Source organism: Lichenostomus cassidix, unplaced genomic scaffold (genome assembly GCF_008360975.1).
Source record: "Lichenostomus cassidix isolate B80296 unplaced genomic scaffold, HeHo_3.0 HiC_scaffold_33, whole genome shotgun sequence".
NCBI classification, from domain to species: Eukaryota; Metazoa; Chordata; class Aves; order Passeriformes; family Meliphagidae; genus Lichenostomus; species Lichenostomus cassidix.
In genome coordinates this window covers 1325450-1343472 of record NW_028147632.1, presented here as the reverse complement: position 1 = coordinate 1343472, position 18023 = coordinate 1325450, and the positions used below count along the sequence as shown (strand labels likewise).

Sequence of the window (18023 nt, the reverse complement as noted above, 5' to 3'; positions counted from 1 at the left end):
CTGACCCCGGGATGGATCGGGAATGGGGACCCCCCTGTGTCCCCAAGTGTCACCCCGCTCTGGGGGCCTTGGGAGGCAGCTGAACCCCGACACGGCACACAGCGAACCCCAAAAAAGGCGCTGACACCCCCTGAGCCCCCCAGAACCTCCAAACCCCATAGAAAAACAGCCCCGAAAAATAGCCCCGCGAAAATGAGCCAATGGGAGAAGGCGCTGAGCGATTCTGATCCAATCCGAGCTCGCGGCGCTGATGACTCTCCAGTTCCCAGGCAGACCCGCAGCGCCCAGCGCTCCCCACCCCAACCCCACCTGCGCCGCCCCCTCGCCCCCAGCGCTTCCCGCCAGCCCAAGTTGGGGAGGGGGCGCGTGGGGGGCGCCCAGGCCTGGCCCGGAGCCCAGCGCTGCCCCAGCCCGACCTGCCCCGGCTCCATCCCGGCTCCTCCCGCGGCATGCGACAGCGTGGGGAAAAGGGGGGGAAAGGGTGGGCGCTGGGCTTAGGGGGAGGAGGAGAAGGGATGGAGGAGGAGGAGGAGGGATGAGGAAGGAGCGGAAGAAAGGCCGGAGATCCGAGGAGGAGGAGGAGGAGGAGGAGGCGGGAGGAGGAAGGAGGAGTGAGGAACAGGAGGAACCGGAAGAGGTTGGAGAGAGGAAGAGGAGGAGCAGCAGAAGCAGCGCGCAGCTCTTTGTCTGCCGCTGCCCCGGGAGCATCGGCGCCCCGCACGCCGCAGGTGAGGGGGAGGAGGAAGTCGCCCCAAATGTCTCGGGGGTCCCCGAGCGGCGTTTTTTCTGGGCGGGTGTTTGGAGCTCGCAGCTTGCGGGATTGAGCCCCAAATCTCGTGGAGGGTCACTGGGAGGGTTTGATTGTGCGGGGGGAACGTTTGGATGCGGCGGAAGGGCAAAGCTGAGGCGGCAGTGGGGCTTTGGGGGATATTTTGGGGGCTGCAGGTGGGCACGGCCCGGTGTCGGGGTGGGAGGGGGACATGGGGCATGGGGTCCGGCCGGGAGAGCGGTGGAGGGGAAGGGCGGGAGCCCCGGAGGGGGGTGAGCGGAGAGGGGCGATGGCGGAGCTGGGGGAGCCCCGGCAGGCTGGAGAGGGGGGAGCGTGGATAAGGGGGAAGCCTGGGATCCCTGGAAGCACGGAGCAGAGAATGAGGGGAGAAGGGACCCGTGGGACCCCCAAAGCCCCCGGATCATCCCTAAGCGGGACCCTGGAAAATAGGGAAGCCCGGGAGCCACGGGAGCCCCATGAGTGCAGGGAAGGGAGACCCTGAGGAGGCCAAAGTGAAAAGAGCAGAGAGAAGGAAACGCTGGGAGGGTTTTGAGGTGAATGGTGGTGGTTTGGAGTTTTTATGGACACAAACCCCTGGGAGAGTTGCAGAGCTGGAGCTGGGCAGGAGGAACCCCCAGGGCAAGGTGCTGAGCCCTTGTTTTTGCCCCAAAGCAGGATTTGTCATTGCCAAGGCGTGGCCGGATGGAGGAGGAGGAAAAGGCCCGGAGATGCAGCCGGAGCTCGGAGCTGGGGGAGAAGCCTGAGGGCAGAGAGAAGCCCCACAAGTGTGGGGAATGTGGGAAAAGGTTCAGGCGGAGATCTGATCTTATCCGGCACCAGAGGATCCACACCGGGGAAAAGCCCTATGACTGTGGGAAGTGTGGGAAGAGCTTCAGCCAGATGTCCACCCTGATGCAGCACCAGGTGATCCACACTGGGGAAAAGCCCTACGATTGCACAGAATGTGGGAAGAGCTTCAGCCACAGCTCCGCCCTGATGCAGCACAAGAGGATCCACACTGGGGAAAAGCCCTACGATTGTGGGGAATGTTGGAAAAGCTTCCGCGACCGCTCCACCCTGATCCAGCACAAGAAGATCCATACTGGGCAGAGGCCCTATGAGTGTGGGAAGTGTGGGAAGAGGTTTCAGAGGAGCTGCGATCTCCTCCGCCATGAGCGCATTCACACCCAGGAGAGGCCCTTCTGCTGCCCTGACTGTGGGAAGGGCTTCAAGCTCAACTCCACCCTCATCAGGCATCGGCGCATCCACACTGGGGAAAAGCCCTATGAGTGTGGGAAGTGTGGGAAGAGCTTCAGCCGGATGTCCACCCTGATCACACACCAGGTGATCCACACTGGGGAAAAGCCCTACGATTGCACGGAATGTGGGAAGAGCTTTAACCACAGCTCTGCCCTGATGCAGCACAAGAAGATCCACACTGGGGAGAGGCCCTATGAGTGTGGGAAGTGTGGGAAGAGGTTTCAGACCAGCTCCCATCTCCTCCGCCATGAGCGCATTCACACCCAGGAGAGGCCCTTCCGCTGCCCTGACTGTGGGAAGGGCTTCAAGCAAAACTCCAACCTCATCACCCACCGGCGCATCCACACTGGGGAAAAGCCCTACGAGTGTGGGGAGTGTGGGAAGAGCTTCAGCCAGATGTCCACCCTGATGCAGCACCAGGTGATCCACACTGGGGAAAAGCCCTACGATTGTGGAGAATGTGGGAAGAGCTTCAGCCAGAGCTCCACCCTGATGCAGCACAAGAAGATCCACACCGGGGAGAGGCCCTATGAGTGTGGGAAGTGTGGGAAGAGGTTCCAGACCAGCTCCAATCTCCTCGTCCATGAGCGCATTCACACCCAGGAGAGGCCCTTCCGCTGCCCTGACTGTGGGAAGGGCTTCAAGCGAAACTCCACCCTCATCACCCACCGGCGCATCCACACTGGGGAAAAGTCCTACGAGTGTGGGAAGTGTGGGAAGAGCTTCTCACAGAGCTCTCATTTGACTCAGCACCAACGGAGGCACCAGTGAGGGAAGCCCTGCGAGTGTCCCGAGTGCAGGAAGAGCTTCATTGCTGCTGCAACTCCATCCCCAGTGGGAAGATCTGCAGTGGATGATCCCCAGTGATCCCCGTTGGGCAGAATCCTGGTGACCCCCATTCCAGGTGATCCCCGTCAGCTGATGGGAAGGTATTTTAAATGGTCAAAACTTACTACTTCTCCTATTCTGAGTTTATTAGCAATAAATTCAATTCACTTCCCCAGTTCTGAGCCTGTTTTGTGCACAAAGGTGTTGGATGAGGGATCTCTTAGCCAGGTCCTTCTGTCAGCTCAGGAAGCCTTGGTTCAATGTTCTCTCCCCATGGCGGCTGTGCAGGGCAGTGAGAGAGCAGCTCTGCTGGGTGCCTGGCATGGGGCCAGCGTCACCCCACTGCAATGTGCCATGGCCTCGTGTGGCCCTGTGCTCTGGAGCCAGCGCTGCTGTTGCTTTTTCCTTGCTGATGGTTTTCTCTTTTGCAGGAAAGGCTTGTGAAGTGCCCCCGCTGTCCCTGGCGTCCCCTGGGCGCCGGCAGCCGCGTCCCTTGGCCTGCTCCCCCTGGGCCGTTGCAGGGCGGCTGGCGGAGGCTGGGAGCTGCCGGGGGGGCCGTGGGGCTGCCCCGGGGGCTGCGTGCCGAGGCGGGGCCGGGAGGTGCGGAGAACTTGGTCGCTGTTTGCAGAGCAATGGCGCCTTGGGCCCGGGCCCGTTGCAGGGCTGTTCCTCATGTGCGGCTTTGGCCTCGGCCAGCCCGGGGGGCCCTGAGAGCGCGGGGCTTGGGCTGTGCGCTGTGCAGAGCCCGCGCCTCGCTGCCCTTGGCTGGCTGTGCTGTCACTCGGGATTGTCCCAGCGCCATTGCTGCTCGGTGCCAGCGAGCGGGGACAAGGCCGGCGCCGGTGTCGCCCCCAGGCAGGCAGGCAGGCAGGCAGGCAGGCAGGGCTTTAGTGGGGCAGCAGCGGCGCCATGGTGGGAGCGTGTGTGCGGCCCGGGAGCGGCGGCAGCGGGCGGAGCCCGGGGAGGCGGCGGCGGAGCTCGGAGAGGCTGTCCCAGCGCAGGTGGGAGCCGCGCTGCCTTGTGCCGGGGCTCGGCGCTCGCTGCGGGCGGATGGAGGGGATGCAGGGGGCGGCAGGGGGGCTGTGGCGGCTTCCTTCTCCCGTCTCCCTCCCTCCCTCCCTCCCTCGCTGGCTGTGGCGCCGTGTTGCCGCTGGCCTGAGGCCGCTGAGGGAGCGGCTGCCCGCGGTCTCCTTGCCGCTGCTGCCTCGGCAGGAGGCGGTGCCGGAGCAGCGCTGGCTCGTCCCGCTCGCTGTCGGTAGCACAGAGGTGGCTGCGCTGTCGGCGGCAGTGTGCGGGAAAATCCGCGTGGCCAGAGGTTTGTGTGGCCGCAGGAGACAGAGGAGTCGTGTGAAAGTGACTTTAGGGATGGACAGAGGGAGAGGCCGTGGGGCATTTGCCATGGGGCTGTAAAACGCAGCCTCCTTTCTATGCTCGTTTCCCCGGCTGCGTTTCATTGTCCCTTTGCCCTCTTGTCACCGTACCTGCGGGAAAACCAAAAACCTTTCAACACGATTTTTAATGTTAGAGAGTCAAGGCGTTACTTTATTATCTGAGCAGGATGTTGTTCTGGCCAGGATGTACCACGGGAGAGACCTCATATATGCAGATCTATGGTTTGTAAAGAGAATTATGCCATGGCACATTATTTTACATGATTTTTCAGATTTTTTTTACAGTTTAAAGTCATGGAAGCGTTTTTGGTCAGTCTTAATTGGTTCCATGTTGCTTGTTTTCTAATATATGGTTTCCTATTGGATCCAGATTTCTTCTCTTCTGATGCTAATTAGGTTTTCCTTCTTATCTCTCTTTAGCCAGACAAGGTGTCTCCAAACAGCCAGGGGTGAGGTTTGGAGCTGATGTTCGTTAATGGCTGCTGATGGCCTTTTGTCTTTTGGGCTCCTCCTAGTCTGTAGTTATGTTGAGCTCATCAGACCTCACTTGGCAGAACAATGTCCTGGAAAAAAAACTTAAAATTCCTTTTCCCTGGCTAAAGACAACCCAAACCTTTGACAAAAGTTATACAAAATATTCAAACTGGTATATTTTCCAACACTCTGGCTGAGGTACTTGGAAGGTACAGACTTCCCGATCCGCCCACTGCCTGTGTCCCTTAACATGCACCCCTAGTTTGTGTAACATTCGGTATTCGTGGCTCTGGGAAGTGTTTGTTCTGCTTGTGGAAGTTCAGGAATGGAGCAGGAGCTTGGCTGAGCAGCAGTCTGTATCAATTAGTAACAATTCCAATTCACAAATTGGTTCTGGGACCTGATAGGAATTCTTAGGATTCCCAGGGGCTGCTCCATGGTGTTGTAGGATTTGTTCTGGTGGCCGTTTTTAATTTTTTAAACATTTTTTGAGGTGCACCCTCCTGACCTTATTTAGCACTTTTGTGTAATTAAATCATTCTATATTTGGATTCCCAACTTATTTCCCCGAACTTTTGGTATCAAAAATCCCCAGTGTTTAATTACACTCTATAAAGCATCCACAATGCTAGAACATGTTGGAGTGAGGAGAGACATGATTTTCCCCCACTTTTATTAATGAAGTTTTCCCAACATTTTCCCATTTGCTCTTTTTCTTTGCAGCTGAACCAGTTTGTGCTGCACAGTCAGATCTCCTCAGTCTGGGCTCTGCCCTGAGCTGTGCAAATTCCATCTGTGCAAGCAGGCAGAGCTCGGGCTGAGGGACAGAGGGAATTGGCCCAATTGCTCCCCCAGGCCACAAGGCCCTGGTCCATTGTCCAGCCTTTGCCCCAGCAGGGTTCATTTGCATTTCTAAAGCTCCTTCCTCTCGTGGCTGCCTGGAACCGAAGCTTCTCTGCCAGGGCAGCCATCGGGTGACTCACATGTGGCTCTGCCCCCCACAAGCTGCTTTGGGGTTTGTTCTTCATCAATATTGTATTAATTAGCTGCAGGAGGAGGAGGAGGAGGTGGGATTTTGTAGAAGAGGAGGAGGAGGAGTGAGAGGAAGAGGAGTGTGAGGAAGAGTAGGGATAGAGGAGGAGGAGCAGGAAGAGGAGGCAGCCCAAGGTTCCAGCACTGCCTGTATCTGCAGCCCCCCACATGCAGCAGGGGACTGGGGAGGGGGATCCACGATTTTCACGGGGCCTAAATCATGATGTTTTTAAGGTTTATTGGGCTAAATGTTCATGCTTTGGGGTTTCTTTGGGAGTAAATCTTTATATCTTGAAGGGGCTTTTGGCTGAATCTTGATATTGTGGGAGTTTGGGGTCTGTTTCTTTATGTTTGTGGGATATTTGGGAATCTCGGTGGTTAGTGGTTTTTACAGCCACCAAACTGCCAGAGACTTGCAGAGCTGGAGCTGGGCAGGAGGAACCCCCAGGGCAAGGCGCTGAGCCCTTGTTTTTCCCCCAAAGCAGGATTTGTCATTGCCAAGGCGTGGCCGGATGGAGGAGGAGGAAAAGGCCCGGAGATGCAGCCGGAGCTCGGAGCTGGGGGAGAAGCCTGAGGGCAGAGAGAAAAAAGCTGCCAGGAGCTTCCTGAATGGAGGGAAAGGGGGGATGGGACCTTTAGAAGAGTTGAATTGGGTTTGATCCACCTGGAATTGGGTTTGATCCACCTGGAATTGGGTTTGATCCTCCTGGAATTGGGTTTAACCCACCTGAAATTTGGTTTGATCCATCTAGAACTGGAATGGATTTACCTGAAATGGGGTTTTGTCGACCTGGAATTAGGTTGATTCATCCTGGAATTCGGTTGCATCCCACTGGAATTTGGTTTAATCGGCCTGGAATTGGGTTGGATCCACCCGGAATTTGGTTGAATCTCTCAGGTATTTGGTTGGTTCATCCTGCAGTTGGGTTGGGTCCAGCTGGAACTGGGTTTGATCCATCTGGAATTCAGTTGGATTTACCTCAAATTGGGTTTGATCCACCTGGAATTGGATTGGATTGAGCTGGAATTTGGTTTAATCTACCTGGAATTTGGTTTGATCCTCCTGGAATTGGGTTGGATCCACCTGGAACTGGATTGGATTCACCTGGAATTCCATTGGATCAACCTGGAATTGGGTTAAATCCACCTGGAATTGGGTTGAATGCCCTTGGAATTCAGTTGGATTTACCTGGAATTGGGTTTGAGCCACCTGGAGTTGGATTTGATCCACCTGAGATTGGGTTGGATTTACCTGGAATTTGGTATAATCTGCCTAGAACTGGAGTTGATCCACCAGGAATTGGGTTGAGTCCACCTGGAATTGGCTTTGAATGGTGTTGGTGCTGCAGTAGAGGCTGGAATTGCCCCAGGATCCTCCTGGAATCGAGTCAGACACACCTGGAATTGGGCTGAATTCCCCTGGAAATGGAGTTTTGGTTATATTCTGTCTGGATGATGGTGTGGGGCAATGGGAATGGGGAATTGTGAGGGGGAGAGCATAAAAAACCTGGAAAATGGCGATTTCCCCCAAAATCCTGGGAACAGAGAGGGTTGAGCACTGCCAGAGCCCCAAAATCCTGGGGAAAAGAGGAATTTGAGCATTCTGAGCCTCTCAAAATCCTGGAAAAGAGGAAGTAGGAACTCCCAGAGCCCTAAATCCTCACTATAGGGGCTTTTGGAATTCCCAGAGTCCCAAAATTCCAGGAATAGCGGGGTTTGGGAAATCCCAGAGCTCCAAAAGCCTGTAAAAAGCGGACATGGGAACACCCAATTCCCTAAATGCTTTGTACAGGGGGCTTTGGACACACCCAGTCCCAAAAAATTGTGGGTACGGGGGGCTTTGGGAAATCCCAGAGCCCCAAAATTCTGGAAAAAGAGGAATTTCAGCAAAATGAGACCCTAAAAATCATGGAAAAAGTGTATGTGGGAACGCCCAGTTCCCCAAATCCTCACTACAGGGGGGTTTGGGAACTTCAAGAGCCAAACATCTTGGAAAAAAGAGGAGTTTGGTAAATTCCAGCTCTGAAAATTCTGGGAATAATGTGGTTTAGGATCTCCAAGTTCCCCAAATCCTCAGTACAGGGGGGTTTCAGAAATCCCAGAACCCCAAAATTGCGGGAACAGGAGGGTTTGGGAATTCCAAGAGCCCCAAAAAGCTGGAAAAAGAGGATACAGGAACACCCAGTTCCCTAAACCCTGTGTACAGGGGGGGTGTGGAATGCCCAGCTTCAAAAAATCCTGGGAACAGGGGGCTTTGGGAACTCCTAGAGCCCCAAAATCTCGGGTACAGGGGGGTTTGGGAACTCCCAGAACCCCAACACCGGGGGAAAAGAGGAGTTTGACCGCTGCTGACCCCAAAAAATGGGGAAAAAAATGCGTAAAACCCTGAAAAAACAGGAAGTTTGGCCAACGCCCTTCCCAGAAAAATCCCCAAAAAGGGGGATGGACCTTCTGAATCTCCCCGATGCCCTTTTGCCATGGATCCAGGACACCCCAAATCCCAACGCCGTGGCTCCAGGACCCCCCAAAGCCCACCTTGGAGCCCCCAAAGGCCAGGCAGGGTCAGCGCCAGCAGCAGCAGCAGGCAGGGGCAGCTCCGTGCTCCATCCATGGCGCCTCGGGATGTGGCGACACTGGGAAGGGTCAGTGGTGGTCCCAGTGCAGCGGCGGCGAAGTGGGGGGAGTGGGAGTGGGGGCGCAGCGCCCCAAAAGCGGCGGAGCCAATGGGAGGGCGTGTGTGTTGTGTCGTCACCGGTTGCCGGGTAGAGCCTGTGCAAAACGGGCCCCAAACCGGCCCGGCCAATCGGAGCGCGTCCAAAACAACTGCGGCCAATGGCAGCGCGCCCAAAACCACGCCCAGGCAATGGGAGCGCGTCCCAAAACGGCGCCCGGCCAATCAGAGCGCGCGGGGCGGATGATCCCGCCCTGCTCCGGACTGGAGCTCCCAGTGCAGCGGCTGCTGCGGGGCTGGCGGCAGCTGCCCGGCGCTGGCCATGGGGCGAGTGGCGGCAGCTGGGGCCCTACTGGTGGCACTGGTGGTGCTGGGAGCCACCCCGGCTGCGGGCGCGGAGCTGTCGGGTGAGCGGGGGGAGCAGGGAATGCGATGGGAAAGGGGGAAAAGGGGAAAGAAAGGGGTTTGGGAGCCCAAAGTGGAGGGGGAGGAGGAGGGGAAGCCGAAAGGGAGAGCGGGAGGGGCTGAGGGTTGGGGGAAGGTGAGGAAGGGGTGGGAGAGGGTGGGGAAGTGGGGAAAAGGGGAGGGTGGGAGCCCAAAACTGAGCGGGAGGGGGATGGGGATGGAGAAATTGTGGGTGAAAGGGTGGGAAAACGGCAAAAAGAGAGGATGGGACCCCAAAACTGCATTGGGGAGTAGCTGACAATGGCGGGGAGTGAGGATGTGAAAGGAAAAATAGGGAGAAGGGTGGGAAAGAGGAAGTGGGAGCGCGGGCAGGAGGGTCCCATGGCGGCCGTGGGGCACAGGGGGTGGGGAGTGGGGATCCGGGGTGACCCCCGGAGCTCTGGGATCGATGGGGGTGCTGGGGGAACGCCTGACCTGTGCCTTGCACACACAGGGGTCTTGCAGTTTATGGCATCCAGTGAGTGTCACTTCATTAACAGCACGGAGAAGGTGAGGTTCCTGCAGAGGTACATCTACAACCGGGTGGAGTACCTGAGGTTAGACAGCGATGAGGGGAAATACTTGGGGTTCACCCCCTTTGGGGAGAAATGGGTCAAGTACTGGAACACCAACCCGAATCTACTGGAGTATGTACAGACTGAGGTGGACAGGTACTGCCGGCACAACTACGAGGTGTTCACCCCATTCAGCGTGGAGCGCAGAGGTGAGCGTGGGGCAGAGGTGTCCCCTCAGGCTCTGCCCTGGCAATGACCCTGCAGCCCCTCAAACCCTCCCTGGGAATCACCCAGAGCCCTCAGCCCTCCTTGGGCCAAACCAGGGGCTTCTTGTCCTTCTCAGTGACTCCTATAGCTCTCCCAGTCCCCCCCAGTCCATCCCAGTCCCCCCTCAGCGCGTCCATTTCAGCCAAGCGTGAAGATGACGCTCCTCAGATAATCATTTCGCACGTCTCTGATGACTCATCAGGCAGACAAGCTGCACCGAGTTCCCCGCGCTGGGCTTAACCTCACAATGCCGTGGAATTCATTCCCAGTTCCTCCCAGTGCCACCACAGTCACTCCCAATGTCTCTAATGCAATCCCAGTCCATTCCCAGTGCACTCCCAGACCTCCACCCTCCATGAAGTGCCCTCCCAGTGCTCCCCAATCCACACACTTCTCTTCCAGTCATTTTCCAGTCCCAATGCCACCACAGTCACTCCCAGTCCCTCTAAACCCAATCACAGTTCAATCCCAGTCTGTTCTCATTCCCCTACGAGACCTCCATTCTCTCTCCCATTGCCCTCACAGTGCTCCCCCATCCACTCCCCGCTTTTCCAGTGCAATCCCAGCCCCACCCAGTGCCACCACGCTCCATCCCAGTCCCTCTAAACCCATCCCCAGTCCATGCCCAGTCCACTCCCAGACCTCCACCCTCTCTCCCAGTGCCCTCCCAGTGCCCTCCCAGTGCCCCCAATCCACTCCCCTCTCTCCCACTGCCAGCCCCAGTCCCTCCCACTTCATTCCCATTCCCTCCCAGTCCATTCCCAGTCCCTCCCAGTGCCACACCACCCCTCCCAGCTCTCTGCCAGCGCCCCCCCAGCTGATCCCAGTGTCTCCCCTCTCTCTCCCAGTGCCCCCCAGCGTGTCCATCTCGCTGGTGCCCTCGAGCTCCCAGCCCGAGCCCAGCCGCCTGCTGTGCTCCGTGATGGATTTCTACCCTGCGCAGGTGCAGGTGAGGTGGTTCCAGGGCCAGCAGGAGCTCTCGGAGCAAGTGATGACCACCGACCTGCTCCCCAACGGGGACTGGACCTACCAGCTGCTGGTGCTGCTGGAAACGCCCCCCCGGCGCGGGGTCACCTACACCTGCCAGGTGGAGCACGTCAGCCTGGAGCAGCCCCTGAGGCGGCACTGGGGTACGGCCAGAGCCCACAGCGCCGGGGGGAGCGGGGGAGGCACTGGGGAGGCTGGCAGGGGGATTGGGCTGTGCTGGGGGGAACTGGGAGGGAGGTGGAGAGAGGCTGGTTTATACTGGGAGAGGGGCTTGGGGGTGTGGGAGGGCTGGGAAGGGGTTGGAAGGATGTTGGGGAGGGTGGGATGAGGTTCTGGGGGTGCTGGTGGGCACTGGGAGGGAGTTTGGGGGTGCTGGGGGAACTGGGAGGGAGTTGGAGTGAGGCTGGAGGGGCTGGAAGGAGATTGGGGATGCAAAAGCAAAGGTTGGAATGAGGTTGGTTGTGCTGGGAAGAGACTGGGAGGGACCTTGGTGAGTCCTGGTGGGGCTCGGAAGGGACTGGGAGAGGGTTTGGGGGTCCTGGGGCGGTGGGGGGCAACTGGGAGGGGTTGTGGGGTGCTGAGAGGGACGGGAGGGGCTTTGGTGTGTGCTGGGGAGGCTGGGAATGGATCGGGAGGAGGTTTCAGGGGCTCCTGGGTGGGCTGGGGGCGACTGGGAGGGTGCTTGGAGGGGCTTGGGGTGTCGGTGAGAGGTTTTTGGGGGTCCTGATCCCTGCTGACCCCCCAGAGATGCCGCCGGACGCTGCCCGCAGCAAGATGCTGACGGGGATCGGGGGCTTCGTGTTGGGCTTCGTCTTCCTGGCGCTGGGGCTCGGCTTCTACCTGCGCAAGAAGGTGAGGGGGGGTCCCGGGGGTCGTGTCCCCCCTGCCCCGGAGCGGCTGTGCTCCCCCCGGGGCCCCCCAGCCCGGTGTCACCCCTTTTCTCTGCCCACAGAGCTCCTGAGCCGCCGCCGGCCGCAGCCCCTCCCCGTGGCCTCGGGCCCGGCCGGGACCCCCCGCTCTGTCCCGGCGCTGATTTTGGGGGGTCGTGTGTCCCCCCAGCCCTGCTGTCACTCTGATCGCGCCCGGCTGCTCCCAGTGCTCCCAGTAAAGCTTCCCAGTTGGCTCCGGTCGCGTTTCCTGGGGGGCACTGGGGAGGGACTTGGGGAGACCCCGCGGTGGGGCTGTGATTGGGGGGCAGACGTGACCCCGGGATGGATCGGGAATGGGGACCCCCGTGTGTCCCCAAGTGTCACCCCGCTCTGGGGGCCTTGGGAGGCAGCTGAACCCCGACACGGCACACAGCGAACCCCAAAAAAGGCGCTGAGACCCCCTGAGCCCCCCAGACCCTCCAAACCCCATAGAAAAACAGCCCCGAAAAATAGCCCCGCGAAAATGAGCCAATGGGAGAAGGCGCTGAGCGATTCTGATCCAATCCGAGCTCGCGGCGCTGATGACTCTCCAGTTCCCAGGCAGACCCGCAGCGCCCAGCGCTCCCCACCCCAACCCCACCTGCGCCCCCCCCTCGCCCCCAGCGCTTCCCGCCAGCCCAATTTGGGGAGGGGGCGCCTGGGGGGCGCCCACGCCTGGCCCGGAGCCCAGCGCTGCCCCAGCCCGACCTGCCCCGGCTCCATCCCGGCTCCTCCCGCGGCATGCGACGGCGTGGGGAAAAGGGGGGGAAAGGGTGGGCGCTGGGCTTGTGGGGAGGAGGGGAAGGGATGGAGGAGGAGGAGGAGGGATGAGGAAGGAGCGGGAGAAAGGCCGGAGATCCGAGGAGGAGGAGGAGGCGGGAGGAGGAAGGAGGAGGAGCCGCGGGAGGAGGAAGGAGGAGAGAGGAAGAGGAGGAGCAGGAAGAGGTTGGAAAGAGGAAGAGGAGGAGCAGGAAGAGGTTGGAGAGAGGAAGAGGAGGAGCAGCAGAAGCCGCGCGCAGCTCTTTGTCTGCCGCAGCCCCGGGAGCATCGGCGCCCCGCATGGCGCAGGTGAGGGGGAGGAGGAATCGCCCCAAATGTCTCGGGGGTCCCCGAGCGGCGTTTTTTCTGGGCGGGTGTTTGGAGCTCGCAGCTTCCGGGATTGAGCCCCAAATCTCGTTCAGGGTCGCTGGGAGGGTTTGATTGTGCGGGGGGAACGTTTGGATGTGGCGGAAGGGCAAAGCTGAGGCGGCAATGGGGCTTTGGGGGATATTTTGGGGGCTGCAGGTGGGCACGGCCCGGTGTCGGGGTGGGAGGGGGACATGGGGCATGGGGTCCGGCCGGGAGAGCGGTGGAGGGGAAGGGCGGGAGCCCCGGAGTGGGGTGAGCGGAGAGGGGCGATGGCGGAGCTGGGGAAGCCCCGGCAGGCTGGAGAGGGGGGAGCGTGGCTAAGGGGGAAGCCTGGGATCCCTGGAAGCGCGGAGCAGAGAATGAGGGGAGAAGGGACCCCTGGGACCCCCAAAGCCCCCGGATCATCCCTACGCGGGACCCTGGAAAATAGGGAAGCCCGGGAGCCACGGGAGCCCCATGAGTGCAGGGAAGGGAGAGCCTGAGGAGGCCAAAGTGCAAAGAGCAGAGAGGGGGAAATCCTGTTAGGGTTTTGAGGTGAATGGTGGTGGTTTGGGGTTTTTATGGACACAAAGCCCTGGGAGAGTTGCAGAGCTGGAGCTGGACAGGAGGAACCCCCAGGGCAAGGCGCTGAGCCCTTGTTTTTCCCCCAAAGCAGGATTTGTCATTGCCAAGGCGTGGCCGGATGGAGGAGGAGGAAAAGGCCCGGAGATGCAGCCGGAGCTCGGAGCTGGGGGAGAAGCCTGAGGGCAGAGAGAAGCCCCACAAGTGTGGGGAATGTGGGAAAAGCTTCAGGCGGAGATCTGAGCTGATCACGCACCAGAGGATCCACACTGGGGAAAAGCCCTATGAGTGTGGGAAGTGTGGGAAAAGCTTTAGCCAGATGTCCAACCTGATCACACACCAGGTGATCCACACTGGGGAAAAGCCCTATGATTGCACGGAATGTGGGAAGAGCTTCAGCCACAGCTCCAACCTGATGCAGCACAAGAATATCCATACTGGGGAGAGGCCCTACGAGTGTGGGAAGTGTGGGAAGAGGTTTCAGACCAGCTCCCATCTCCTCGTCCATGAGCGCATTCACACCCAGGAGAGGCCCTTCCGCTGCCCTGACTGTGGGAAGCGCTTCAAGCAAAACTCCACCCTCATCACCCACCGGCGCATCCACACTGGGGAAAAGCCCTACGAGTGTGGGGAGTGTGGGAAGAGCTTCAGCCGGATGTGCACCCTGATGCGGCACCAGGTGATCCACACTGGGGAAAAGCCCTACGATTGCGTGGAATGTGGGAAGAGCTTCAGCAACAGCTCCAGCCTGATCAAGCACAAGAAGATCCACACCGGGCAGAGGCCCTATGAGTGTCCCACGTGTGGGAAGAGGTTTCAGACCAGCTCTAATCTCCTCCGCCATGAGCGCATTCACACCCAGGAGAGGCCCTTCCGCTGCCCTGACTGTGGGAAGGGCTTCAAGCAAAATGGCAACCTCATCAGGCACCGGCGCATCCACACTGGGGAAAAGCCCTATGAGTGTGGGGAGTGTGGGAAGAGCTTCAGCCTTATATCCACCCTTATCAAACACCGGATGATCCACACTGGAGAAAACTCCTATGAGTGTGAGAAGTGTGGGAAGAGCTTCAGCCAGATGTCCAACCTGATGCAGCACCAGGTGATCCACACTGGGGAAAAGCCCTACGATTGCCAGGAATGTGGGAAGAGCTTCAGCCACAGCTCTGCCCTGATGCAGCACAAGAAGACCCACACTGGGGAGAGGCCCTATGAGTGTGGGAAGTGTGGGAAGAGGTTTCAGACCAGCTCCAATCTCCTCCGCCATGAGCACATTCACACCCAGGAGAGGCCCTTCCGCTGCCCTGACTGCGGGAAGGGCTTCAAGCAAAACTCCCACCTCATCACCCACCGGCGCATCCACACTGGGGAAAAGCCCTACAAGTGTCCCGAGTGTGGGAAGAGCTTCTCCAGGAGCTCTCTCTTGACTCAGCACCAATGGAAGCACCAGTGAGGGAAGCCCTGCGAGTGTCCCGAGTGCAGGAAGAGCTTCATTGCTGCTCCAACTCAATCCCCAGTGGGAAGATCTGCAGTGGATGATCCCCAGTGACCCCAGCTGTGCAGAGCCCTGGTGATCCGTGCTGCTGCTGATCCGTGTCGCAAAGACACCTGGCTGGTGGCTCCACACCCTCCTGGCTCCCCGTGGGCACCTGGATGAAGGCAGGGCCAGGAATGTCCATGGGAGTTCCTGGGGACATCAGAAATTCCCTGGGGAGAGCGGATTTGTTGACTTTCCACCCCAGAAAATCTCACCTTTTGTGTTCAGTTATATCATCTCTTGGCATGAGGCAACACTGGATGGCCTTGGAGGTCTTTTGCAATATCAGTGATTCCATGATTGTGATTTTCTCTCACCCAAGGGCATCTTTCACAGCTAAATGGTTCTGAATTGGGGCAATGAGCAGGATTTTGGGGTGGAAACGTCCAAAAATGTTCTTCCCTTCCACCCAACCACATGGATCCTCAGTGGGCACAGACATGTAAATCCTTTTCTTTCGGGTTTGGTCTTGTTTTCATTTCAATCCTTCAAAACACCTGAATTTGGGGTAAAAATGAAGATATTGAGGTGAGACATGGGTGGGACATTGGGGTCACAGCTGTTATGATCCAAACATTGAGGTTCTTTGGAAATACCTCTGCCCAAATTAAGGTGCAAACGAGACCACATGCCAGTCAGTAGTGTAGGTTTTATTTGATAGTAAATATGAGAGAAAGTGGGAAGAAAAGAGAGGAGAAGAGAAGTAGGAAAAGAGGTGAGGGGGACAGAAAGAGGGAGAAAGAAAACATCACCATCCGTGGATCCCAACGATGTCACATTGATCTTCTCCAGCTGCTCTTCTCAGTGGTGGTTTTCCCCCCAAAAAGCACAGAGTGCCAAGGGTTAATATACACTCAGGCCAGGTGACAATGTCCAGCATGTCCCCCCGGGGCAGGGGACAGTCTCTAGCAGCAGACTCTGCTTGCATCACCTGCACTGCTGTGGTGCAAGGCCTGGCATTTGGGGGTCTGTGATGGATTGTGACTCCCCTCAGCTCCTCTCACGTCAAAGTCCCGATTTGATGTCGAACTGCTCCAGCAGCGTGCGGTGGAGATTTTTGGGGGTTCTGTGCCGTTTTGGGGGATTTTTGTGTCCTTCCTGGGGTTTCTGGGTCATTTTTGGGGGGGTTCTGGGTCACCTTTTGGGGTTTCTGTCTCACTTTTGGGCGTTTGTCATGTCATTTTTGGGGTTTTTTTATCATTTTAGGGGGTTTCTGTGTCATTTTTAGGGTCTCAAGTGTCACTTTTGGGGATTTCTGTGTCATTTTTAGGAGTTTCTTTGTCGTTTTTTGGGGTTCTGTGTCACTTTTTGGGATTTCTCTTCCATTTTTGGGGTTTTCTCTGCCGTTTTTGGGGTCTCACTGTCCCATTGGAGGTTTCCCATCGTCACTTTTTGAGTCTCCATGTCACTTTTTGGGGTTTCTGTGTCACTTTTAGGGTTTTTTTCTGCAATTTTTGGGGTTTCAGTGTCGTTTTTTGGGGTTTCTGTGTCACTTTGTGGTGGGGTTGGGGGTTCCACAGCTGGGCAGTTTGTGTAAACCTGGCTTCTGCTGATGCCTGATGGGTTTTTGTCCTTTTTCATTGTACTTTTATACTCTTTTTATATCCTTTTTACCCTTTCCCATTCCTGTACCTTTTACTCTCTGTATCTCAGCCCCACATGTTTATAACCCTTGTGCTCCAGCCTCGTTCAGAATTCTGTGGAGAAGACGAAACAATCTCCACAATTTCAAGAGCATGAGGCACCAGCCTTGAAAGAGCTTTATCACTGGGACATGTTTCTGTAAACTAATTTGTAACTTTTTTTTGGGAGGGAGGTAATTTGAATAAGGGGGCAATGACTTCATTTGTTAGGTTTCTCATTGGGGAATTTTAGATAGGGATGTTAATCAGTGAAGTCCATAAATTGCAAACCCGTGATATTGTCGCTCTCTTTCCGTCGTGGTGCACCTGGGATCCTATTAAACCAAGGGAATACCCTTTTCCTACACTGCGGGGTCTGTGCTCAATCTTTCCCAGCATTTTAGGCATCACAGTGAGCTGTGCTCTGCCCCCACCCCAAACTCAGCCAGGGATGATTCTCAGAGCAGCTGGTGGCTTTGGATTTGTGTGTGCATTCCTTTCCCTCAGCCTGAGATGAGTGAACAATAGGTTTCCCTTTATGGAATCTCAGCAGTTTGACTCTCAGTCCAAAGTCCCAGTCAGGTATCTTCAGGGAGGATTTTTGATTGTAGCTTCTTTGTACACTTTTTGTTATAATGAGCAAAACTTTGTATCGATGTTTGAGGTGTGAAATATTTCAGTGTCTGATAACAGCCAGGGTGGGACATTGGGGACACAGCCATGGTGGGACACTGGGGACACAGCCATGGTGGGACACTGGGGACACAGCCATGGTGGGACATTGGGGACACAGCCAGGGTGGGACACTGGGGACACAGCCAGGGTGGGACATTGGGGACACAGCCATGGTGGGACACTGGGGACACAGACAGGGAGGGCAAAGGCAGGCAGAGCTGTCCCCTGTCCAAAACTGCACCCCAAAAATCCCCAAATTCAGGGATTTCTCCCAGAAAAAAGCTGTCAGGAGCTTCCTGAATGGAGGGAAAGGGGCGATGGGACATTTAAAAGAGTTGAATTGGGTTTGACACCTCTGGAATTGGGTTTGGTCCTCCTGGAACTGGATTGGATTGACTGGGAATTGGGTTGGATTGACCTGGAATTTGGTTTGATCCACCTGGAACTGGATTTGATTTACCTGGAATGGGGTTGAATCAGCCTGGAATTGGGTTTGGTCCACCTGGAATTTGTTTTGACTCACCTGGAGTTGGGTTTGATCAATCTGGAATTCAGTTGGATTTACCTGGAATTGGGTTGGATTTACCTGGAATTCGGTTTGATCCACCTGAAAAAGAGATGGATTTTCCTGGGATTTGGTTGACTGGACCTAGAATTGGGTTAGATCCACCTGGAATTGGGTTTGACCCACCTGGAGTTGGATTTGATCCCTCTGGAATTGGGTTTTATCTACCTGGAATTGGATTGAATGCCCCTGGAATTTGCTTTAATCTGCCTGTCATTGGGTGGATTGACCCAAAATTGGGATGGATTGACCCAAAATTGGGATGGATTGACCTAAAATTGGGTAAAATCCCATTGGGATTGGGGTGGAATTGACCCAAAATTGGTTAAATCCCACTGGGATTGGGGTTAGTGGGATTTGGGGTGGATTGACCCAAAATTGGGGTGGATTGA

At 57.0% G+C, this 18023-nt stretch overlaps 2 protein-coding genes and 1 pseudogene across 3 annotated transcripts in view; all 3 read left to right on the top strand.

The window, feature by feature from the left end:
- LOC146421376 (uncharacterized) overlaps positions 1-2944 on the top strand; it is an 11843-nt pseudogene extending 8899 nt beyond the window's left edge.
- LOC146421374 (uncharacterized) overlaps positions 1-14779 on the top strand; it is a 34741-nt gene extending 19962 nt beyond the window's left edge. The window contains exon 2 of one of the 2 annotated variants that reach the window (XM_085047416.1): positions 13473-14779. In XM_085047416.1, coding sequence (XP_084903542.1) covers positions 13473-14685 — 1213 coding nt within the window. In that variant the 3' untranslated portion in view covers positions 14686-14779. Of the gene's footprint in view, positions 1-13319 lie in introns of those variants that run through there. The other variant, XM_085047417.1, reaches the window with a different exon arrangement.
- LOC146421375 (class II histocompatibility antigen, B-L beta chain-like) lies at positions 8672-11704 on the top strand. The gene is made up of 5 exons (XM_085047552.1): positions 8672-8832; positions 9324-9593; positions 10500-10781; positions 11384-11490; positions 11591-11704. Exons 1-5 carry the CDS (start codon positions 8748-8750, stop codon positions 11597-11599), a joined length of 753 nt encoding a protein of 250 aa, XP_084903678.1. The 5' UTR covers positions 8672-8747; the 3' UTR covers positions 11600-11704.
- Positions 14780-18023: the final 3244 nt, after the last annotated feature.